This window comes from Cynocephalus volans, chromosome 1 (assembly GCF_027409185.1).
Source record: "Cynocephalus volans isolate mCynVol1 chromosome 1, mCynVol1.pri, whole genome shotgun sequence".
In the NCBI taxonomy this organism is placed as follows: Eukaryota; Metazoa; Chordata; class Mammalia; order Dermoptera; family Cynocephalidae; genus Cynocephalus; species Cynocephalus volans.
Genome location: NC_084460.1, coordinates 221,298,148 through 221,324,158, shown reverse-complemented (window position 1 = coordinate 221,324,158; position 26,011 = coordinate 221,298,148). Strand labels below are relative to the sequence as shown.

At 38.2% G+C, this 26,011-nt stretch overlaps 1 protein-coding gene across 14 annotated transcripts in view; it reads left to right on the top strand.

Annotated features, from left to right (window-relative positions):
* NEB (nebulin) overlaps nt 1-26,011 on the top strand; it is a 206,310-nt gene that overhangs the window by 116,929 nt on the left and 63,370 nt on the right. For 13 of the 14 annotated variants that reach the window (XM_063098291.1, XM_063098237.1, XM_063098278.1 and 10 more), the window contains 26 exons: nt 746-1,057; nt 3,039-3,242; nt 3,595-3,699; nt 7,119-7,223; nt 7,323-7,634; nt 8,387-8,590; nt 9,311-9,415; nt 10,069-10,176; nt 10,970-11,281; nt 13,272-13,475; nt 13,829-13,933; nt 17,340-17,444; nt 17,544-17,855; nt 18,558-18,662; nt 19,203-19,301; nt 19,791-19,892; nt 19,980-20,087; nt 20,569-20,880; nt 22,200-22,304; nt 22,417-22,521; nt 22,878-22,982; nt 23,768-23,875; nt 23,979-24,092; nt 24,526-24,723; nt 25,107-25,211; nt 25,890-25,994. In XM_063098291.1, the coding sequence (XP_062954361.1) occupies nt 746-1,057; nt 3,039-3,242; nt 3,595-3,699; nt 7,119-7,223; nt 7,323-7,634; nt 8,387-8,590; nt 9,311-9,415; nt 10,069-10,176; nt 10,970-11,281; nt 13,272-13,475; nt 13,829-13,933; nt 17,340-17,444; nt 17,544-17,855; nt 18,558-18,662; nt 19,203-19,301; nt 19,791-19,892; nt 19,980-20,087; nt 20,569-20,880; nt 22,200-22,304; nt 22,417-22,521; nt 22,878-22,982; nt 23,768-23,875; nt 23,979-24,092; nt 24,526-24,723; nt 25,107-25,211; nt 25,890-25,994 (4,164 nt within the window). The remainder of the gene's footprint in view (nt 1-745; nt 1,058-3,038; nt 3,243-3,594; nt 3,700-7,118; nt 7,224-7,322; nt 7,635-8,386; nt 8,591-9,310; nt 9,416-10,068; nt 10,177-10,969; nt 11,282-13,271; nt 13,476-13,828; nt 13,934-17,339; nt 17,445-17,543; nt 17,856-18,557; nt 18,663-19,202; nt 19,302-19,790; nt 19,893-19,979; nt 20,088-20,568; nt 20,881-22,199; nt 22,305-22,416; nt 22,522-22,877; nt 22,983-23,767; nt 23,876-23,978; nt 24,093-24,525; nt 24,724-25,106; nt 25,212-25,889; nt 25,995-26,011) is intronic. The other variant, XM_063098282.1, reaches the window with a different exon arrangement.

Below are 26,011 nucleotides of genomic sequence, written 5' to 3'. Positions count from 1 at the left end.
GGTCATTGTTATTAGTATGTTGTTTTAAAAGCCCAAATTCAAGAATATTTCTTACAACAATTTCAGAATCCTCTTGCATCTGTGCTTGGCTCTGCAATTCTTATGTTTCAGCACATTTTCTTTTCAATATTGTCTCGATATTGGTTAATTCACAAGCACTTAGAGATTTAATAGGTACAGAGAATTCTGTTGTTACTCAAAGTGTGGCATGCATACTACTGGTGGTTCCTGTGAATATTTTATGCAGTATGTGGACGAATATTTTTAAAAATAGTTACATGCTGGTTTTAGTGAGTGCTAGAAAAATACTGATTTTTCTCCATTTGGTTAGGGTCATAAGTTTTAAAATAAAATTTTAAAATAAGTATACAATTTAAAAATAAATTTATTTAAACAAAGAATTAATTTTATTTAAGTTAATATGAAGTACAGATGGTATCTATTTCTGGCAAAATATCTGAAAGGTGCCAGACAATGACAGATGTTTAGGAAACACTATACAAGGCTAAATTGGGAGAAAATCCAGAGGCACAGTTCTTCCTTAAAGGTTCTCACAATGCTTTCGTGCACATAGACACAGAAGACAAACCAGTGTATCAAGAAGTGTAAAATTTATAATACGAATTTAAAGAAAAATAATGTCTCCCAAAAAGGTAATCTAAGGGAGATAGAGTTATTCTGAGTAGCTCTCTAGAAAAAGGGAGTTTGGAAAAACTACTCTTCTTCTTCTGTCCATATCTACTAGTATCTGTACAAAACTGCTTATGAGAAACAGAAAGGCCATTATATTGGATGTCGCAGTGCCAAGGAAGACCCTAAACTGGTTTGGGCAGCAAATGTGCTGAAGATGCAAAATGACAGACTATATAAAAAGGGCTACAACGACCACAAGGCCAAAATCTCCATCCCGCCAGACATGGTATCTATCAACGCCGCCAAAGAAGGCCAGGCATTAGCCAGCAACGTGGACTATCGCCAGTACCTGCACCAGTGGTCTTGCTTTCCCGACCAGAATGATGTGATCCAAGCCAGGAAAGCCTACGACCTTCAGAGCGACGTAAGTGTGTCCCCCAAGAAGAAAGCCTTCCACGGCTTTGCCTGGTGACTCCTTCCAATGCTCTGGAAGGCACAACTCTCCCTATATAGGCATTTCAGTTTATGACTTGCCTACTTTACTGCCAGGTTTATCTGGAAAGTTTTCATTTTCATAATTAAAAGTGCTACCAGAATTTCTTCATAGATTTGTTAGCATGTACAGTGTTTGTGGTTCCTTCAACATAAGAATATCTATGGTCCTTCAATTATGTATTGAAGAAGGACAGGGCTGTCTTCCTTAAAATTTGAAAAGTTAGGAGCATACTCCGAACTACTTGTTTCCTTTAACTTGGTGTTTTTCACAATATGGTTTTTCATTAACTTACCTAAGGCATTTTTAGATTTACTCATATTTTCTGCCCATTCAAGCTTTTAGAAACAATGGGTTCCATAAGGCTATTTATTTCTTGCACAGAATGAATAACTTCTTTCAATGATCTGAACTTGGTCCCCTTACTCTTGAAGAGATTCTTTTTTTATAATGAGAGTTTGTTACAGGAAGTATGCTCATCACTTACAAAGAATAGCCAAGTGGTGGATTTGGGACAGTTTCTAGAGAAATGTGGTAGTGTATTGAGGCATGCATATCAATCGAATTCATTAGTATATTCAGGCATGTATATGAATCAAATTCTTACAGAATGACGAAGGGAAACTTCAGAATCTGTATGTAATCCTCTTTGAGAGTCCCTTCTACTGAATTTTGTGTATCCATCATACTTTAATCAGTAAACCACATAATGTCATTAAGGTAGAGATTTTATAACATTTTCTACTCCTCTTACTAACTTTTTAGTCTGATATTTGCATCCTGTTACCCAGCTATTAAAATACCATTACTGAGCAAAACAAAGGCCTCTTATAAAATTAATAACCAGTGTTTAACATAGAGCAATTTCATCTGCTTAACCATTTACCAATATGGAGGGGAGCAGGTTTAGATAACAGAAAACATGCAAATCCCAATTAAAAGGGAGGAGCTATTTTAGGAAAAGAAAACTCAATTGAGACCAAAATTGTGGAACTAGTGATTGAATTTTTAATTATCCTTTTAAAACTACTTATTAAACATACCCTGTGCCAGGCATCATAAAGACATAATGGTGAATAAAGAAGAAGAAAAAACAAGACATAGCTCCTGACTTCAGGGAGTTCACATTGATAACAGACAAATAAATGTTAGTTAGAGAATATCATTAAAAAATGGGATGGCTGAGAAAGAAGAGTGATCTGTGGTGCTATGAAGAGAGGTCAGGAAAGCTCCTCTGAGCAAGGGTTGATTCGGAGGGGGTGTGAAGGGAGAGCAGGAGAGGCTCTGGGGGAGGACACGGGGGCCTTCCTGCAGCACGGCCAGCCTACGCACAGGGGCCATGCAAGCCGCAAGCCGAAAGGTGGCCAGTGCGGTCAGAACACACGGGGCAAATGGAAGCTTGGGCAACGTCAGGCTGGAGGAACAGGTGGGGACTGGTGCCAGACCATCCCCCGCCTTCTGCTCCATGTTAAGGATCTTCATCTTTCTCCTAAGACCAATGGGAAGCCATAGGCCAGGGGGAATGCTGTGATATCAGATTTGAATTATGAATTTTGCAAACATCATTCTCGCTGCTGTGCAGAGAACTTACCAGCAAGCCCTCATTATTGCTTGAAAGTCCACACAGGCTAGTATGCTGATTGGCTGAATAGTATTCAAAGATATCCCCCCCACACACCCCAATGGAGAGCTGCTTCCACATCATTCTGCCTTTCAGCCTGCCCGTGGGCTCCCCAGCACAGGCCCCTGCCACAGAAAACAAAACAACACCAGACACTGCTGAGCATATGAGAAATTATGTCTCTTTTTATTACTGCTTGTGGAAGATACAATATAGAAACTTTTACTTTACCACCAAAACAACAATAACAACAGCAAACCCTGCTTCTACATAACTTTGTTTTTTCCCCAGGCCATCTACAAGGCTGACTTGGAGTGGCTGCGTGGCATTGGCTGGATGCCTGAAGGGTCTCCTGAAGTACTGAGAGTCAAAAATGCCCAGGAGATCCTGAGCGACAGCATCTATCGGACACCTGTGGTGAAACTGAAGTACACAAGCATTGTTGACACACCTGACGTTGTCCTTGCTAAATCAAATGCTGAAAATATCAGTATTGTAAGTCACTTTTTCTCTCTATTAAAATTAAATTAGTGCTATAAACAAATAATAAATAATCAGTAATCTATTTCTAGGATGATAATAATATTGATGACAAAAATTTTAATAAGTACTGTTGAAGGTATCGTTTTGGTTTTGCTTATTAATTTAAACAAAAAGTATTAATAAAAGGCATTAACACAGATTTCATATCAAATTTGAGAAACTTATGTAAAAAGAGTCTAGACATCTTTGCCTTAATATGAAAAGAGTTTGGATCAGATCCAAAAGAAAAGTTTTAAGTTGTGCGCTGGCACTTACAAAATTACAAATTGTGAAATAATTTTGTTATTATTGATTCTTTCCATAGCCAAAGTACAGAGAAGTTTGGGACAAGGATAAAACTTCAGTCCACATAATGCCAGATACTCCAGAAATTAATCTCGCTAGAGCAAACGCTCTTAATGTGAGCAATGTAAGTACCGCCACAGACTCTGATTTGTTTGGAAAGTGACCCAGCTGGTACTGTAATATGACCGTGAAACTCTTCATGGCCAAGGGAGAAGGGATTGACTGGGTGGGGGTGGGCAAGACTCCTGCCTTCAGCCCTTGACCAGGAGTGAGCAGAGGAGCAGATCCCCAGCTCTTGAGTCACTGGGCAGGGCCAGTTACTGGTGTGCCAGTGTCAACATGACAAAAAGAAGACAGGAATAAGGACAAAGAAGACAAGAGTGGAATGAAGAGATGCACAAACCAAGAAAGGAGAAGTAGTGACAGATTCAGATTAACTCAAAATAATTATGAGAATTCTTAGCAAATATATACAAACTAACTTTAAAACCTGGATCTATAGGAAAGTATAAATTAGCAAAATTTACCCCAGAAAAAAATAGAAAACATATAGCAAGAAATTAAGAAGATTATTAAATACTTTCCTTCCTCCTCTCAAATGCCAGACCCCATCCCAATGATTTCACAGCGGAAGGAGAATTATTTCAGAACTTCAAGAAATAAACAAACTACCATGGAGTCTAATAAAAGAAAGAAAGCCATCACAATTACCAAAACTTGTCAAAGATAGCTCCACAAATGAAAACTGTAGACTAATAACAATGGGGAAAGCCTTAAATAAAATACTGACAAATCAAATTCAGCAATACATTCAAATGAAATGATGCAAATAACTGGGGCTTATGCAGAAAGGCCCAGAGGGTTCTGTAATCAGAAATCTAATAATGGAATAATACAGTAAAAAAAAAAAAAAGAAAAGCTATACTCCTGTTATTAGGTTTGAAAAGGCATGTGACAAAATCCAATACTCCTTATTTTTTGAAATAAAATCTTAGTAAAATAATAAATGAGTATTTTCCTGACCTGGCTAAAAAATAAACCTCACATCAAACACCAGATCATTCTCACTAAGGAAGCTCCTCATTTAAGTCAGGATTAAAATAACAACGTTCACAGACATCCCATTATTTAACATTTGCTGGAAGTGCTACCTAAGTGAGTAAGCTTCTCACGGATGCTAATATAATTGCCTTAGAGATAAATATTGGAAAGAAAAAGGCAAAATTTTCATTATTGAAGAAAAATTATTTTAAGCCTGGAAAAGGCAAGAGAATCAACTGAAAAAGATGTATTAGTTCATATAGGAGATTTTAGTTACATGGCTGGCTACACAGTTCCAGGAAGTTCAGGAAAGGTGCCTCCTTCATGGATCAGAGAGGCTGCTTGTGTGCAGAATAAGTATGACCTTAGACGAAGGAGACTACTTTAGTACAAGTAGCCATGGTTTGGAACTTTGTATTCTTTCAGAAGAATAATAAATCTTTATGAGAGAAGGTGCCTGCCAAACAGAGATTCCTCACCATATGCCAAACTGCTCTGTCAATTCTACTGTAATGAGCTGCTTGGGGACTAATTTTTCCAATTTTGGGGAAAAAATACAATTTTAGGGCACTGATTTTTTTTTTTAAGACCAGAATCAATATCATAGTGCAGTACATTCTGCTGCATAGACTCCTCTTCATTCGATCCACAGGCACCTTTGGCAGGAGAACTCTGGAAAGTTCCATATGCTCTCTTCTGCATCATAAATTTCTCAGCTGAAAATATCAGAAACCTACCACTGATATCATGATATGAGCAAGACTAATACTCAAAACTATGCTAAAAGTAAAGTTATTAACTTTAGATATTTAGGTATCAATGAGAATGGCTTCCATTTTGGAAGAAATCAAACATCTCATTTGAATGCTAAGTAAAATGTGCAGACATTTTCTTTACTCATGGTATTGCCCTCACTATAAACTTGATAAAATCTGCTATTCAGATCAAAACTATAAACTTGATCAAAACTGCTTCCATTATTTAGAAAGCACAACTTTTGCAAAATATTTTTATGTGATATTTATGGGTGACAGAAAATTCAGGTTAAATTGACTCATTTAAATTTCACACTAACCACATAAGAGAGATTTTGTTCTTTTGTTTTTATCAGATGTGGAACTTGAGACTTTCAAAAGTTAAGGAATTTGCCCCAAATTAGTTCTCAGTTAGTAAGTGAAGAAGTTAGTTCTTAAGCCCAATTTTTTTTTTTAGTTAAATGAAAAAATATATTTGACCACATAAATGAACCAAAAACTATTGCATAAGAAAAATAGTGTAGCGATATATGTAATAAAATAAGAGGAAAAAATAGCATAATGACATGCTTGCATTAAATATTCTCTAGTATAATACACTTAAATATGGAGAATACTTTTTCTTCTGCACAGAAAATAAGTCAATTGTTAAAATAGGGCAACCCAAAATTCATACAAATCTTGAATGAAAATTCATAGAAAACTTGTCCATGTTTACAAGGACAAAATTTATCTGAACAATCATTTTTCAGATTTGCAAAAGCTATAAAACTGTCAATAATTGAAATTCACTTCTTTCTGTACTATTGAAACTTCCACACTGATTAGCATGATTGCTGAGTTACACCCTTAAATTGCCGTTATTTCTGAGTCTTTCTGCCATTGTCAATACCTTGTGTGTCCATTAAAATATGAACATATATTTAAATACATTTTTTAAACATCTGTAAATCAGTCGCTATTTTACTTAACTTTTAAAATTAAAAAAAGAAAACAGCTGTTGCATCCAATTGTGCTTCAGCAGAAGATCTAGTTTTCCACAATAATATGCACCATCAATCATATAGGAAGATCTAAGAGAAAACAGAACTGAGGCTATTAGAGGTGGGAAAGGGGGAGAGGGTGGGTGGATTAGCAAGAAACTGGTAAAGGGCCACAAAAACAATAACATTGTGTAATGTTGAATATACTAATTATCCTGATTTGAGCATCACATATTGTAGACAGGTATTGATATTGAATGCTGTGCCCCCCAGATATGTACAATCTACTATGTTTCAATTAAAAAACAAAAAACAAAACAAAAACCAAGAAGATCTAAAAATCAGTATTGGAAGAAAAAAAAACCCTACAAATGTAAAAAGTTTATAATTCTGGAGATTACAAAGTTGAATTGAATTAAAGAAATAAATGCATTGAATTGTTGAATTAAAGAAAGTCAATATTCACCCATTAATGTCTAAACTTATCCCAAAGCTACCAATACACCAATACAAGAAAAAAAAAAGCTAGAACCTTTTGCATTACCCATGAGATTATAAACCATGAACAACTACAATAAGGCTGTGATTCAAATTAGAAAGAAAAAATTCTGGTCAACTGCAGATCTTGGCACTCTGGACACTATGTCATATTGCACTACCGTACAATGGTGCATGGGCTGATTCTCCCCTATTTTCTTTCCTTTAACTAGTTTTAAGTTCTGGGATTTCAAACTGTATCCCTGTGATATTTACCTCCTTTTCAGAAACTTTACCGCGAGGGCTGGGATGAGATGAAGATGAGCTGTGATGTGCGCCTGGACGCCATCCCCATCCAGGCTGCCAAGGCCTCCAGGGAGATTGCAAGTGATGTAAGTGCGGCCTTTTTAACTTCTCAGTTAATGTAAGCAAATGCCCTCAAGTGCAAGGGGACGTGCTGTGATCCATCTGCTTTGTTTTCCCATCTCCAGTACAAATACAAGCTGGACCACGAGAAGCAGAAGGGACACTATGTGGGCACCCTCACAGCCAGGGATGACAACAAGATCCGGTGGGCCCTCATTGCTGGCAAGATCCAGAATGAAAGAGAGTATCGGCTGCACTGGGCCAAATGGAAGACCAAGTTCCAGAGCCCTGTGGATATGCTTTCTATCTTGCATGCTAAAAACTGCCAGACCCTGGTCAGCGACATTGATTATCGCAATTACCTACACCAGTGGATATGCCTACCTGACCAGAACGATGTGATTCAGGCCAAGAAAGCCTACGAACTGCAGAGTGATGTGCGTATACTGTCACCAGACTCTGGGCATATGTGTTTGTGTTTTTAATCACAGTGTATTCCCCAGAGGCATTATTCACATGGTAAACTTAGTAGAACCTAACATAATCTGTATTACTAATGGTGGTAGTGTTTTTTCAAACATTTTCTATCTCATCGACGATTTCTTCTTCTGGTAGCAAGACCTTATTTACCAAGATGAGAATTATTTTCATATTTTACGTAATTAGGTAGAAAATTTAAGTGCCAGCTCTTCTGATCCATTACTTATGCATGATAAGATATCTAAATTTCAGAAATAGATGTAAGCATAAGGAAATGTTGGATTTCAAGTTTATCTGACACACACAGAGAGAGAGAGAGAGAGATGGATATAGATGTAGGTATGTATGCATGTATCTAAGGATCTTTTTTTCTAAATTCCTACAGATGTTAATCGCAACAGTACATAAAAAGTAGACTGGTGATTGTAAAAGCTCAACTTAGCATAAAAACAAGTGTGTGCTATTGCTATCTGTTATTCTATCAAGTGCCACATGTGAGTCCTGCTCCAATTCCTGCAGGATGCTGTGAGCTTCTCCCAGAGACGTGTGCCAGAGATATAACACCTGAATATCAACATTTTATGTTGATCCTTGAGCTTCGTGGGATTGGCCACGCAGTTGATTTAAATGAGGTGGTGTGTGGTTTACAGGCATCAAACTCTCATGGGCAAATTTGACTCTTCCCCATTGTGTGTTCCTCTCCATGTAGAACTTGTACAAATCAGACCTGGAATGGTTGAAGGGTATCGGATGGTTGCCAGAAGGTTCTGTGGAAGTGATGAGAGTGAAGAATGCCCAGAATCTCTTGAATGAAAGGTTGTATCGTATAAGGCCTGAGGCCCTCAAATTTACCAGCATTGTTGATACCCCAGAAGTAGTCCGGGCGAAGATCAATGCTGTACAGATCAGTGAGGTAAGTTGGGCTGATGACGTTTCCAGACAAATTGAAGAAATCTCAATCAAGAAAAATTCTAAATGTGAACTTTAAACTGCTAATATCAGCATTAGGATCTTGAAGACGCATATATCTGGATTTATCTTCATATAGTCAATAAATTAGCAATCTCTGTATTTCACTTGCTTTGATAAGTTTTTGGTTAATACAAGTGCGGTGGGCATCTCTATGTTCCACAGCCTCTCTTACACACTCTGACCGTATTTTGAGATCCAGACTATAATACAGGCTCACTACTTAATACCATAATCACAAAACTACTCTCTTTTTGTTGCTATTTGGTCATGAACTAGGTTAAGTCCAGGGGAGTAACCCCAATATTAGGCATCATGACAGTTATTTGGGCCAAGAAAATCAGGTCCTGATCAGCAATGGGGGCTATCACAGTTACCTGTGATGTGGACTTACTTGATGTACAGTTAGATGTGAATAAATGAAAACAAATAATTTTACTACCATATTTCTGACTCATTTTCAATTTGTGTTGTATCACCCATAAATGTATTCTTGTTGAAGTCACTGTTGGCCACTTTTAAATAAAATCCAAGTGAAGACAAAATGTGATGTAAATTGATATGAGAGAACATCCAAAGAGAACTTTGAATTTTACTTGTAATTTTATTCATCTAGTAAGATTTATTTACTGATCAACCTCCATTGTTTGTCATTTTTTACCAGCCATTGTATCGCGATGCCTGGGAAAAGGAGAAGGCCAATGTGACTATCCCAGTCGACACTCCACTGATGCTGCAGTCCAAAATCAATGCTCTACAGATCAGCGATGTAAGCCACTACACGTTCACCTGCTTTACACTGTGTGCTCTGCCTAACCAAATCTTCTGGCAATAAACTCCAGGCAAAAGGCATTTTCCTACTATTCCTTTTATTTCTAGTCTTTAAGCTAAAGATAAGTACCTCTGTGGGTCTGTGTGAGTGTTTATAACACACAGATGTGTGTCTCTATATTTGTTGGAAGGAAAAATGCAATGGTTTCTCTAAAAAACACTGCATAAAACTTAAAGATACATGTAGAGAACTACCATTGCTTTTTCTTTTTAAAAGTCAAATAATATATATATTTCTTTCTGATTTATACACCACCTACTCTTGCCAGGATTTCTTCAAAAACCATTATCAGGAGAGCTTTACTAAATGCCATTAAAAATCTAGTGGAACTCAAGTTCCATATGAAACCAGTCTATTTTATACATCATTTTATATTTTTTGGGTGGCTCGCCGGTACATGGATCTGAACCCTTGTCCCTGGTGTTATCAGCACCACACTCTACCCAGTGAGCAAACCGGCCAGCCCTTATAAATCTTAACGAGATCAATGTTCAGTGTAACTGGTAATATCTATTTTTGAAGACATCAGTCGTGCTGACTCGGTAGCCCCCTCTTCAGAGTGACTGTGGCATTGCAATCTCCATTTGCAGAAACACTATCAGCAAGCTTGGGAAGACGTCAAGATGACTGGTTATGACCTGCGAGCAGATGCCATTGGAATCCAGCATGCCAAGGCTTCCAGGGATATTGCCAGTGATGTAAGAGCTTCTCCTTGCCCAGCCTTAACAAACACTAACTAGTAGACACACAGGGAGTTTAACTTAATTCCCCAGGAATTATATTTAAATAGAATGCAGGTCATTGTTATTAGTATGTTGTTTTAAAAGCCCAAATTCAAAAACATTTCTTACAACAATTTCAGAATCCTCTTGCATCTGTGCTCGGCTCTGCAGTTCTTATGTTTCAGCACATTTTCTTTTCGATATTGTCTCAATATCGGTTAATTCACAAGCACTTAGAGATTTAATAGGTACAGAGAATTCTGTTGTTACTCAAAGTGTGGCATGCATACTACTGGTGGTTCCTGTGAATATTTTATGCAGTATGTGGACAAATATTTTAAAAAATAGTTACATGCTGGTTTTAATGAGTGCTAGAAAAGTACTGATTTTTCTCCATTTAGTTAGGGTCATAAGTTTTAAAATAAAATTTTAAAATAAGTTTACAATTTAAAAATAAATTTATTTAAACAAAGAATTAATTTTATTTAAGTTAATATGAAGTGCAGATGGTACCTATTTGTGGCAAAATATCTGAAGGTGCCAGGCAATGACAGATGTTTAGGAAACACTACACAAGGCTAAATTGGGAGAAAATCCAAAAGCACAGTACTTGCCTTAAAGGTTCTCACAATGCTTTCGTGCACATAGACATAGAAGACAAACCAGTGTATCAAGAAGTATAAAACTTATAATAGAGTTATTCTGAGTAGCTCTCTAGAAAAAAGGAGTTTGGAAAAACTACTCTTCTTCTTCTGTCCATATCTACTAGTATCTGTACAAAACTGCTTATGAGAAACAGAAAGGCCATTACATTGGATGTCGCAGTGCCAAGGAAGACCCTAAACTGGTTTGGGCAGCAAATGTGCTGAAGATGCAAAATGACAGGCTATATAAAAAGGGCTACAACGACCACAAGGCCAAAATCTCCATCCCACCAGACATGGTATCTATCAACGCCGCCAAAGAAGGCCAGGCATTAGCCAGCAACGTGGACTATCGCCAGTACCTGCACCAGTGGTCTTGCTTTCCCGACCAGAATGATGTGATCCAAGCCAGGAAAGCCTACGACCTTCAGAGCGACGTAAGTGTGTCCCCCAAGAAGAAAGCCTTCCACGGCTTTGCCTGGTGATTCCTTCCAATGCTCTGGAAGGCACAACTCTCCCTATATAGGCATTTCAGTTTATGACTTGCCTACTTTACTGCCAGGTTTATCTGGAAAGTTTTCATTTTCATAATTAAAAGTGCTACCAGAATTTCTTCATAGATTTGTTAGCATGTACAGTGTTTGTGGTTCCTTCAACATAAGAATATCCATGGTCCTTCAATTATGTATTGAAGAAGGACAGGGCTGTCTTCTTAAATTTGAAAAGTTAGGAGCATGCTCCGAGCTACTTGTTTCCATTAACTTGGTATTTTTCACAATATGGCGTTTCATTAACTTACCTAAGGCATTTTTAGATTTACTCATATTTTCTGCCCATTCAAGCTTTTAGAAAGAATGGGTTCCATAAGGTTATTTATTTCTTGCACAGAATGAATAACTTCTTTCAATGATCTGAACTTGGTCCCCTTACTCTTGAAGAGATTCTTTTTTTATAATGAGAGTTTGTTACAGGAAGTATGCTCATCACTCACAATGAATTGCCAAGTGGTGGATTTGGGACAGTTTCTAGAGAAATGTGGTAGTGTATTGAGGCATGCATATCAATCGAATTCATTAGTGTATTCAGGCATGTATATGAATCAAATTCTTATAGAATGAGGAAGGGAAACTTCAGAATCTGTATGTAATCCCCTTTGAGAGTCCCTTCTTCTGAATTTTGTGTATCCATCATACTTTAATCAGTAAACCACATAATGTCATTAAGGTAGAGATTTTATAACATTTTCTACTCCTCTTACTAACTTTTTAGTCTGATTTTGCATCCTGTTGCCTAGCTATTAAAATACCATTACTGAGCAAAACAAAGGCCTCTTATAAAATTAATAACCGGTGTTTAACACAGAGCAATTTCATCTGCTTAACCATTTACCGATATGGAGGGGAGCAGGTTTAGATAACAGAGAACATGCAAATCCCAATTAAAAGGGAGGTGCTATTTTAGGAAAAGAAAACTCAATTGAGACCAAAATTGTGGAACTAGTGATTGAATTTTTAATTATCCTTTTAAAACTACTTATTAAACATACCCTGTGCCAGGCATCATAAAGACATAATGGTGAATAAAGAAGAAGAAAAAACAAGACATAACTCTTAACTTCAGGGAGTTCACATTGATAACAGAGAAATAAATGTTAGTTAGAGAATATCACTAAAAAATGGGATGGCTGAGAAAGAAGAGTGATCTGTGGTGCTATGAAGAGAGGTCAGGAAAGCTCCTCTGAGCAAGGGTTGATTCGGAGGGGGTGTGAAGGGAGAGTAGGAGAGGCTCTGGGGGAGGACACGGGGGCCTTCCTGCAGCACGGCCAGCCTACGCACAGGGGCCATGCAAGCCGCAAGCCGAAAGGTGGCCAGTGCGGTCAGAACACACGGGGCAAATGGAAGCTTGGGCAACGTGAGGCTGGAGGAACAGGTGGGGACTGGTGCCAGACCATCCCCCGCCTTCTGCTCCACGTTAAGGATCTTCATTTTTCTCCTAAGACCAATGGGAAGCCATAGGCCAGGGGGAATGCTGTGATATCAGATTTGAATTATGAATTTGGCAAACATCATTCTCGCTGCTGTGCAGAGAACTTACCAGCAAGCCCTCATTATTGCTTGTAAGTCTACACAGGCTAGTATGCTGATTGACTGAATAGTATTCAAAGATATCCCACACACACACCCCAATGGAGAGCTGTTTCCACATCATTCTGCCTTTCAGCCTGCCCGTGGGCTCCCCAGCACAGGCCCCTGCCACAGAAAACAAAACAACACCAGACACTGCTGAGCATATGAGAAATTATGTCAGGCCAATGCTCTCTTTTTATTACTGCTTTTGGAAGACAAAATATAAAAACTTTTACTTTACCACCAAAACAACAATAACAACAGCAAACCCTGCTTCTACATAACTTTGTTTTTTCCCCAGGCCATCTACAAGGCTGACTTGGAGTGGCTGCGTGGCATTGGCTGGATGCCTGAAGGGTCTCCTGAAGTACTGAGAGTCAAAAATGCCCAGGAGATCCTGAGCGACAGCATCTATCGGACACCTGTGGTGAAACTGAAGTACACAAGCATTGTTGACACACCTGACGTTGTCCTTGCTAAATCAAATGCTGAAAATATCAGTATTGTAAGTCACTTTTTCTCTCTATTAAAATTAAATTAGTGCTATAAACAAATAATAAATAATCTGGTAATCTATTTCTAGGATGATAATAATATTGATGACAAAAATTTTAATAAGTACTGTTGAAGGTATCGTTTTGGTTTTGCTTATTAATTTAAACAAAAAGTATTAATAAAAGGCATTAACACAGATTTCATATCAAATTTGAGAAACTTATGTAAAAAGAGTCTAGACATCTTTGCTTTAATATGAAAAGAGTTTGGATCAGATCCAAAAGAAAAGTTTTAAGTTGTGCACTGGCACTTACAAAATTACAAATTGTGAAATAATTTTGTTATTATTGATTCTTTCCATAGCCAAAGTACAGAGAAGTTTGGGACAAGGATAAAACTTCAGTCCACATAATGCCAGATACTCCAGAAATTAATCTCGCTAGAGCAAACGCTCTTAATGTGAGCAATGTAAGTACAGCCATAGACTCTGATTTGTTTGGAAAGTGACCCAACCGGTACTATAATATGACCGTGAAACTCTTCATGGCCAAGGGAGAAGGGATTGGCTGGGTGGGGGTGGGCAAGACTCCTGCCTTCAGCCCTTGACCAGGAGTGAGCAGAGGAGCAGATCCCCAGCTCTTGAGTCACTGGGCAGGGCCAGTTACTGGTGCGCCAATGTCAACATGACAAAAAGAAGACAGGAATAAGGACAAAGAAGACAAGAGTGGAATGAAGAGATGCACAAACCAAGAAAGGAGAAGTAATGACAGATTCAGATTAACTCAAAATAATTATGAGAATTCTTTGCAAATATATACAAACTAACTTTAAAATCTGGATTTATAGGGGATTTTCTAGGAAAGTATAAATTAGCAAAATTTACCCCAGAAAAAAATAGAAAACATATAGCAAGAAATTAAGAAGATTATTAAATACTTTCCTTCCTCCTCTCAAATGCCAGACCCCATCCCAATGATTTCACAGGGGAAGGAGAATTGTTTCAGAACTTCAAGAAATAAACAAACTACCATGGAGTCTAATAAAAGAAAGAAAGCCATGACAATTACCAAAACTTGTCAAAGATAGCTCCACAAATGAAAACTGTAGACTAATAACAACGGGGAAAGCCTTAAATAAAATACTGACAAATCAAATTCAGCAATACATTCAAATGAAATGATGCAAATAACTGGGGCTTATGCAGGAAGGCCCAGAGGGTTCTGTAATCAGAAATCTAGTAATGGAATAGTACAGAAAAAAAAAAAAACCCTATACCTCTGTTATTAGGTTTGAAAAGGCATGTGACAAAATCCAATACTCCTTATTTTTTGAAATAAAATCTTAGTAAAACAATGAGTATTTTCCTGACCTGGCTAAAACATAAACCTCAAATCAAACACCAGCTCATTCTCACTAAGGAAGCTCCTCATTTAAGTCAGGATTAAAATAACAACGTTCACAGACATCCCATTATTTAACATTTGCTGGAAGTGCTACCTAAGTGAGTAAGCTTCTCACGGATGCTAATATAATTGCATAAGAGATAAATATTGGAAAGAAAAAGGCAAAATTATCATTATTGAAGAAAAAATTATTTTAAGCCTGGAAAAGGCAAGAGAATCAACTGAAAAAAGATGTATTAGTTCATATAGGAGATTTTAGTTACATGGCTGGCTACACAGTTCCAGGAAGTTCAGGAAAGGTGCCTCCTTCATGGATCAGAGAGGCTGCTTGTGTGCAGAATAAGTATGACCTTAGACGAAGGAGACTACTTTAGTACAAGTAGCCATGGTTTGGAACTTTGTATTCTTTCAGAAGAATAATAAATCTTTATGAGAGAAGGTGCCTGCCAAACAGAGATTCCTCAGCATATGCCAAACTGCTCTGTCAATTCTACTGTAATGAGCTGCTTGGGGACTAATTTTTCCAATTTTGGGGAAAAAATACAATTTTAGGGTGCTGATTTTTTTTTTTTAAGACCAGAATCAATATCATAGTGCAGTACATTCTGCTGCATGGACTCCTCTTCATTCGATCCACAGGCATCTTTGGCAGGAGAACTCTGGAAAGTTCCATATGCTCTCTTCTGCATGATAAATTTCTCAGCTGAAAATATCAGAAACCTACCACTGATATCATGATATGAGCAAGACTAGTATTCAAAACTATGCTAAAAGTAAAGTTATTAACTGTAGATATTTAGGCATCAATGAGAATGGCTTGCATTTTGGAAGAAATCAAACATCTCATTTGAACGCTAACCAACATGTGCAGACATTTTCTTTACTCATGGTATCGCCCTCACTATAAACTTGATAAAATCTGCTATTCAAAACTGCTTCCATTATTTAGAAAGCACAACTTTTGCAAAATATTTTTATGTGGTTTTTATGGGTGACAGAAAATTCAGGTTAAATTGACTCATTTAATCTTCACACTAACCACATGAGAGGGATTTTGTTCTTTTGTTTTTATCAGATGCGGAAGTTGAGACTTTCAAAAGTTAAGGAATTTGCCCCTAATTAGTTCTCAGTTAGTAAGTGAAGAAGTTAGTTCTTAAGCCCAATTTTTTTTTTTTTAGTTAAATGAAAAAATATATTTGACCACATAAATGAACCAAAAAATATTGCATAAGAAAAATAGTGTAGCGATATATATATATAATAAAATAAGAAAAAAATAGCATAACGACATGCTTGCATTAAATATTCTCTAGTATAATACACTTAAATATGGAGAATACTTTTTCTTCTGCACAGAAAATAAGTCAATTCTTAAAATAGGGCCACCCAAAATTCATACAAATCTTGAATGAAAATTCATAGAAAACTTGTCCATGTTTACAAGGACAAAATTTATCTGAACAATCATTTTTCAGATTTGCAAAAGCTATAAAACTGTCAATAATTGAAATTCACTTCTTTCTGTACTATAGAAACTTCCACACTGATTAGCATGATTGCTGAGTTACACCCTTAAATTGCTGTTATTTCTGAGTCTTTCTGCCATTGTCAATACCTTGTGTGTCCATTAAAATATGAACATATATTTAAATACATTTTTTAAACATCTGTAAATCAGTCGCTATTTTACTTAACTTTTAAAATTAAAAAAAAAAGAAAACAGCTGTTGCATCCAATTGTGCTTCAGCAGAAGATCTAGTTTTCCACAATAATATGCACCATCAATCATATAGGAAGATCTAAGAGAAAACAGAACCGAGGCTATTAGAGGTGGGAAAGGGGGAGAGGGTGGGTGGATTAGCAAGAAACTGGTAAAGGGCCACAAAAACAATAACATTGTGTAATGTTGAATATACTAATTATCCTGATTTGAGCATCACATATTGTAGACAGGTATTGATATTGAATGCTGTGCCCCCCAGATATGTACAATCTACTATGATTCAATTAAAAAACAAAAAAACAAAACAAAAACCAAGAAGATCTAAAGATCAGTATTGGAAATAAAAAACCCTACAGATGTAAAAAGTTTATAATTCTGGAGATTACAAAGTTGAATTGAATTAAAGAAATAAATGCATTGAATTGTTGAATTAAAGAAAGTCAATATTCACCCATTAATGTCTAAACTTATCCCAAAGCTACCAATACACCAATACAAGAAAAAAAAAGCTAGAACCTTTTGCATTACCCATGAGATTATAAACCATGAACAACTACGACAAGGCTATGATTCAAATTAGAAAGAAAAAATTCTGGTCAACTGCAGATCTTGGCACTCTGGACAATATTTCGTATTGCATTACAGTACAATGGTGCATGGGATGATTCTCCCCTATTTTCTTTCCTTTAACTAGTTTTAAGTTCTGGGATTTCAAACTGTATCCCTGTGATATTTACCTCCTTTTCAGAAACTTTACCGCGAGGGCTGGGATGAGATGAAGATGAGCTGTGATGTGCGCCTGGACGCCATCCCCATCCAGGCTGCCAAGGCCTCCAGGGAGATTGCAAGTGATGTAAGTGCGGCCTTTTTAACTTCTCAGTTAATGTAAGCAAATGCCCTCAAGTGCAAGGGGACGTGCTGTGATCCATCTGCTTTGTTTTCCCATCTCCAGTACAAATACAAGCTGGACCACGAGAAGCAGAAGGGACACTATGTGGGCACCCTCACAGCCAGGGATGACAACAAGATCCGGTGGGCCCTCATTGCTGGCAAGATCCAGAATGAAAGAGAGTATCGGCTGCACTGGGCCAAATGGAAGACCAAGTTCCAGAGCCCTGTGGATATGCTTTCTATCTTGCATGCTAAAAACTGCCAGACCCTGGTCAGCGACATTGATTATCGCAATTACCTACACCAGTGGATATGCCTACCTGACCAGAACGATGTGATTCAGGCCAAGAAAGCCTACGAACTGCAGAGCGATGTGAGTGAGCTACACATTAGGTTGGGCTCTGCTGTCATTTTGCCATGACTCCCAGACAATTTATGACATTAAACCCTTGTGTCATCATTCCACATTTTTATATAGCAAAGAATTTGATATTAGTTAGACCTTATAGTATGGCATCAAAATCACCAAAGCCAGGAAGGATCCAGACCTTGTATTAAAAAATAAATCGTAGCATGAACACAGTTTCTAACTGTATCATGTTAAAGAAAACTACTGTGAAAATATTATTTGTATAAAATTTAAATAGCTGTCAAGGTTCATATGAAATAAAATATTGGCAGTCCATGGGCAGGATATAGGCACAGACATCCTTTATTTCACAGACACACTGTTTAGAAATTTTGAATTAAGTTGCCAAGATTTCAGAAAATGTTGGTGTACAAATCCAGGATTTCCCTTTTCTGTTCAAATTCAGAGGATGCAGCTGTGTATGGGTACTACCCCTAGGCAACAATAACCTGAGGCTAAGACTCTTTACATAGAAAATATATCTTCCAGTTTGTCACGTTACCTGGCTTCCTAATTAATTTTCTTGCATTACCTGCCTGGCTGCTTGAGTATATCATCCTTGGCTTATATAGTGTTTAAGTTGTGTTTCTTCATCTTATGAATGGATGGGCTAAATAGGGCCATGTGACCCAGGTTGCTGAATTCTATTTGGGCTTGTTTTCACAGGCAATTTACAAAGCTGACTTGGAATGGTTACGTGGGATTGGGTGGATGCCAAATGATTCTGTTTCCGTCAACCATGCCAAACATGCTGCAGATATCTTCAGTGAGGTATTCCATGATTTTACCCTGCTAATCTGTACATTACCCAAGAGACTGAACAAAAATACACAAGCCAAAATACAATCATCTCATAACATTTTTAACCATTTTAATTGCTGTAATTTAAGCCAGACATTTTTTCGAAATAACTCTGTACTGTCCCTATCACAGTATGAGATCACATCCATAATATAATATGCAAAGCACCCATTTATCCTTGGGATTATATAAAGAAAATTTCTTTTGTCAGCAATAGCAATGCACTTGGGAGAAGTTTGTCCAGCTGGAAAAATGTATTGAGAGTTATGATACACATAATGATATATTACATAACTTGGGGAGCTGAGCAAACTTGCTGCTTTCAAATCTGTGGGACGTATAGAAAGCCAATACATTGTTGAAAAAATAAAATGCTGAAAAGAAAGCCAAATTGCCAAGAAGATGCCACTCAACTATGGCATTCTGTGCTTCCAGTAGAGAAGTGTATCTATCTCAGCTCACACAAGACCAGGAATTACAACTATCTAAAGGATATTTTATTTCCTATAGAAAAAATATCGCACAAAAATAGAAACTCTCAACTTTACTCCTGTGGATGACAGAGTTGATTATGTGACAGCTAAACAAAGTGGTGAGATCCTCAATGATGTAAGTATATGATTGTTCTAAAATCGCACAATTGTGCAGATATTATTTCCAAAGCTTTTCTCCCTACTTACACTCAGCATGCAATCATTGTCTGAGATGCAGATTTTAGTCACTGAAAATTTGATGTCAGCTACTGAATTACAAAATGTCTTAAGAAAATGACTTGAGTATGTTTATTAAAAACTCATTTCCTAGCAAAAACTAATCTTAATAACCGAAATAGATGTTATGCTATTTATTTTCTTTGTATGACTGGTATGAATGTTCTTATATTTCAATACAAAAATATAAATTTTAATTGCAGAAACTACTTCAGAAGCTGATGATGGTGTTAGATAAACACAAGTCTATGCCTTGTTTTACTTTTTAAAATTCAGAAATATATGAGTTAAAATGACAAAAAAAAGAAATTTTGATACTAGCAATTGCTTGGACAACATGATATTTTTTTAACATCACGTAACTTTCCTCCTTACCTCTCACTTTTAGATTAAATACAGGAAAGATTGGAATGCCACTAAATCAAAGTACACCCTCACAGAAACTCCCCTACTGCACACTGCCCAGGAGGCTGCCCGGATACTGGACCAGGTATACTCTAGGAGATTTATGCACCCAACTTAATCTTACCTTCTGACTTCTCATTTTAACCCTTCGTTGTGGCTCTCTGTGTCTTAGTACCTCTACAAGGAAGGATGGGAGAAGCAAAAAGCCACAGGTTACATTTTGCCCCCGGATGCCGTGCCATTTGTCCACGCCCATCACTCTGGTGATGTTCAGAGCGAGGTAATGTATTCTGATATGAGTGCACTTTGCAAAAGCTGGACCTTGCCCAGAAGAGATTCCAGCTTTGCCTAAGGCATAGGTAGTACCTTAGAGGTGTTCCTTTTTAGCTTGGCAGACCTGGCTGGGCGTGGTGATGGTTGGAGTACCTGCTTCCTTTTTGGCCCTTTTCCCATGGGTTTTCCCCTTCTTCTTTTTGTTTCTTGGCTTCTTTAAAAGCTATTATGTGAGTTCTTTACTTTATCTTGTATTTGCTGCCCTCTCTAAAATCTCTAGACCTTAAAATAAAAAATATTGCCAGAATCAGAGAACAAGTAGATAGGTTTTTTTTTCTTTCTATTTTTAAGTGGCTATTTCTTCATATTTATTTTTGCTCTCAGGGTAGGGGGGCTAAATTTGTGGATGTTTCCTAGCAGGTAGTCAAGCTCCCTTTGCCTTGTGTGCTTGTCAAAGCTGATGGACTCTGTATTCTTCTTCCCACCAGCTGAAATACAAAGCTGAATATGTAAAGCAAAAAGGTCACTATGTTGGTGTCCCAACAATGAGAGATGATCCTCACCTGGTTTGGTTTGAGCATGCAGGCCAGATTCAGAATGACAGACTATACAAAGAGAACTATCACAAAACGAAGGCCAAAATCAACATACCTGGTGATACCGTGTCAGTCTTGGCTGCCAAGCAAGGGCAGTCCCTTGTCAGTGATATTGATTACCGTAATTACCTGCACGAATGGATTTGTCATCCTGACCAAAATGATGTTATTCAGGCAAAGAAGGCCTATAACCTACAGAGTGATGTAAGTGATTTTTGTTTCTTCATTATGTAGAAATGCATGGTACACTCTGAGAATGACAAGCAGTATCCAGAACCATCAGTCTTTGAAATGTTGGGCCAGAAACATTTAGTTTGTTTCCAGAAGGGAATTGAGGGTGGGTATGAAGTAAAGAAAAATCAGGAGCAGTGATTGATTGATAGCTTTGCCTACTTTCAAAGCCAGCTTTTTAAAAATCTGCTGTTTTTGTACCATTTCTGCCTTCAGCAACTCCTCACATTTGCATGGAAAATTTTCAGTTGATTTAAAATAATAATTGGTTTGGGCGGGAACTGAGATTGAGTTTGGGTTTTGACAGTATTGGATGATACTATAGACAAGGACCTAGAAATGTCCTGTTCCTGCTTTACCAAGCATCTCATTCCTCAAGGCATTTATGATGGAGTTTCGTGCAAGGAATCAAAGCAAAAGAGAAACAAAGTACTGATTAAGCTGCATGAGGGCCCAGAATCCATCAGGCAGAGCTTAGGTAAAGCTGGGTAGAGAATATGACATTGACCGCCTTGCATGGAAGCCTGAATCAAGATCTGTATCTGCCACCAGCCATCCATAGGTGCAGAATAGTAACATGATGCATCGACTTAGCTGTTCAGGTGCACAGGGGACCTAACCCTACCTGAGTCTTCTCATCATTACCAAAATCGAAACAGGAAGTCAAAGATCATTTGCAGCATAGCTGCTGAACTTGAACATCCCATCTCACTGGTTGCTGCAGCAGAATGACTATTGTTGAAGTTTAATCAGATTAGAAACTCCTTTTCATTGATGGGGGGTAGGCTGGGAAAATCCAGGAGCTAGGTGTGGGGAGGGCAGAGATAGGATTGGCCAGGCTGGAGGAGACGCCTCTCCCTTCACTACAAATACATGAGCATTTACTTGTGTAATTTCCTTCATTTGGTCTAAATGCCCCACACACTTCTACATAACTAAATGTGCCAAGTTCATCTAAGAGTACAAACTCCTTAGTGAACCTTTTCTTTCAGCCACAGCTGAAAGTAACAGTTCCTCGCCTTACTCCCATAGCACGTGAACAGTCTCACTATCACAGCATTTAACCTTTCTACTTTGTAAATGACTTCTCTCAACTCCTAGACTCCTTCTTTATACTTATCCCTCATGCACAAAAACAGACTCAAGAAATATTGCTCAGGTGAAACCATGAGACAACAGCTACAAGAGAGAAATCCTTTAAAAGCTTCTGAAAAAATAGTTTGTAATCTGCTGTGTGTAATCCTGTGCCTGAATCATTTATACCTCCATCATATCTCTCTTCCTGCTCTTAGATTGTCTACAAATCTGACCTGGAGTGGCTCCGAGGCATTGGCTGGATCCCTCTGGATTCTGTGGACCATGTGAGGGTTACCAGGAACCAGGATATGGTGAATCAGGTACACAAAGCCTGTTCTCCTTCTAACTGAATACCTTCCCTCCTTACCTGCCATCTGGGGGTAGGTACCCTGTAGGAGTAAACTTGTCTTAATCATTGCTATCTTTTTGCAGATAAAGTATAAGAAAGATGCTCTTGACAACTATCCTAACTTTACAAGTGTGGTGGATCCTCCAGAGATTGTTTTGGCCAAGATTAACTCAGTCAATCAAAGTGATGTAAGTTGGCTGAAGTACATAGACTGAGATTAGTTGTCCGTCACTGAATGAATTATCCTAACTCTATATAATTGTTGGTAAGAAACTAGGAGGGGGTAAATTATAAGGTCATCTTTGAAGGAGAATGTCTTAAAAGTCACTAGTAGGTGGTATACTGTACCTAATTTTTATATGTCTATTTTCTTGTCCAAATTATTTTATTATATTAGCTAAAATAGACTGAAATTGAACCAGTTGGTTAGTTTTAATCTCTAAATGTAGACTGATTATTTTGTTGTTAGGTAGATCCTATGAAAATTTAAATATACATTTATAGTAATCAAAATGTTTTGTTTCATTTTGCTTTCTCTCCTTAGGTAAAATATAAAGAAACATTTAATAAAGCCAAGGGCAAGTATACGTTTTCCCCAGATACACCACACATCTCACACTCCAAAGACATGGGAAAACTCTACAGTACTGTAAGTTCCATTTTATGTAATAACAACTCAGTTCCTAATTTTAAGCTATTTAAATCAGTATTCCTATTATTAGCTGATTTTGTGAACAGCTGAACTCATAAGGTGACCTATTATTTTCACTGCATTTAGTCCTGTTTATTAGAAGTAGCATATTGTTCAAGGAGAGTAGGATTTCTTCAGCTGTATTTTTTGAGCTCCTGTGAGGGAGCAAAGCACTGTAGGAGGCACTCGGGGGCTAAAGCTCAATGAGACAAGCCAGTCAGGAGCTCATACAGGTGAGAGGAACAGACATGTAAGTAAATAGACAAAAATGTGACAAATGCTGAACGGGCTCTGGGTGCACATGGGACTGAGCAACTACCAACAGAGGAAAGGGAGGAAAGACAGGTCCCCCTTTAGAAATTATGCACAAGCATCTTCAACCAACAAATGGAAGACTTGCCCTCCAAAATTTAATTCAGCTAATTTAAAGGAGGATGTGTGTGTGCGCACGTACCCAATGGGAATCTATCTTTAGTGATTTTCTTCCTGGATGCAAACTTGTCATTTTACTAGAATGGTAAATATAGTTAAGTGCTGTTACAAAATGCCTCAGAGTCTGTATATGTAATTTGCAGTAAACTAAGTGTCTGCCCTGTTCTGGGTAAGCACACTTACAGGTGTAAATCAAGATTTAAGCCTTGCCTTGAAAATAAATATTTTACCTTAATTTTACCAATTGTTTTAGTGGTATCCGAAAGCAGGGTGAGTGCAAACTTTTGTTGACACACATTTCTTTGTCCTAGATACTGTACAAGGGGGCGTGGGAGGGAACCAAGGCCTATGGCTACACCCTGGATGAGCGCTATATTCCCATTGTTGGAGCCAAGCATGCTGATCTGGTGAACAGTGAGGTCAGTGCAACCTTTTACTCTCCTAGGTTTGGGAGCATTTATTGGGGAGCAAGGGGTTGGTTAGAAAATTCCAATGATTCTCAATGTTGAACCCATTTTACAGCTTAAATACAAAGAGACATATGAGAAGCAGAAAGGTCACTACCTGGCTGGAAAAGTGATCAGTGAGTTCCCTGGCGTGGTTCACTGTCTGGATTTCCAAAAGATGAGGAGTGCGGTAAGCAAACATTCACTTTAGCACAGGATTTGTACACCTTAAGGGTGCTCTTGCATCTGCCTATTTATAAGTTGCCCTTCGATTCAAGATTGGCTGAGGGATGGAGTGGTGTGGAATGAGTCACACTTGAGATGTGCAACACCCCTGCCAGGTAGCCTGTAGACCGTGATGGCTACTGTGCCCCCCCTTGCTCTACCATGGGGGCTCTGCATCGGGGAAAAGGAGAAAGCAATGAGGGCACTGTTTACCCTGTGTTACAAAAGGATGAGAAATTTTAAAAGAAGGTAATATATTCAAGTATCATGTTTTTAACCTTAGTGTATTTTAGAGGTACTGATCTATATTGGAAATAAGACTCTAAAAGAGATTGATCTGAATAATTTACCTTTTACTTCCTTTCTAATTTTCATCTTTAAAAAACATTCTCCTTTAGTTGAACTACAGAAAAAATTATGAGGACACCAAAGCAAATGTTCATATTCCCAACGATATGATGAATCACGTGCTGGCTAAACACTGCCAATACATCCTCAGTGACCTGGAGTATCAACACTACTTTCACCAGTGGACATCTCTTCCGGAAGAACCCAATGTTTTACGTGTCCGACATGCCCAGGAGATCTTAAGTGATGTATGCTGTCCTTTCTGCAGCTGACTTAGTTACAGGCCTCACCTGCCTTGACCCCCCATCTTCCGCTTGTCCCTGAATTCATAAACCCTGTTGCTTTTCAACTCAAAGTAGCACCAGTAACCACTTTTGGTGTAAGAATCACCTCTGAGTCATAGCACATGTATGTTAAATATTTAATCTGTTTAACGCTAGACTAAGACTTAGGTATTACTCTCCTGCTATGCTTCTTCATGCCAGGGAATGAAAGACCTTCCAGCTGGTGAGAGGCCCACTCTATGTCCTCTAAGCACTAAGCACAGCCAAGAACTGATAGGAAATTATAAAAATGCTTAACTGTGAGTTCAGAATACCTGTCACCTTTCATTGTTCTTTCTTTATTGCAGAATGTGTATAAAGATGACTTGAATTGGTTGAAAGGCATTGGTTGCTATGTTTGGGATACACCCCAGATCCTCCATGCCAAGAAATCATATGACCTCCAGAGTCAGGTGAGCCAATAGGCCATCAGAATCCATGGTGGTATCAGTGGGCTGATGACCAGGCTGTTTCTATGCTCAGGCAGAGAAAGCTGCTCTAACAGTGCGCAATCTAACAGAACAAACCCCAATGCTCCCCACCCCAATCAACCCTCCCCTGGTGGCCTGCTCTGGTGCTGGACCTTCTCAGTGTAAGTCTCTCCTGTGGTTCAAGGCAGTGCACACTCACAACAGAAAGTTATCTGGGAGATGTTTCATAGTGAACTACTCTCAAGCGTCTGTACCTTAGTTGATCTGGTTAACTTGTAGAGAGTAGGCTGCAAAAGATAGGTTTTGAAGGGAAAAATAAATATCCAGAGTATTTCCCTGCACATGGCTCGGGTCTGACAGGGAAAGTCTAAAGGATTGTTGAAATTGTGGGAATGCAGCCAAGGATGGGGCACAGGCATGGAAAAAGCAACAAAATGGAGAAGCGGATGTGGTAAAGTTCCAGCGCCCACCCTCAGTCAGGAGAAACTATTGGTTTGGCAGTCACACCAAGTCTGCGGGGCCGTCAAACATCAGCCTCTTTGTTAGGATTACAGCAGAAACCCAGGAACAAATAAAGGCCATCTAAGTCGGTACAAACAGCTAAAGCTGGTGACAGACCTGTGTTTTACCACTTTCGGTGACTTTTGTTTTTCTTCACAGCTACAATACACAGCAGCAGGTAAAGAAAACCTACAGAACTATAATCTGGTCATGGATACGCCTCTTTACGTGACTGCTCTTCAAAGTGGCATCAATGCCAGTGAGGTGTGTTTTGCTTGTTC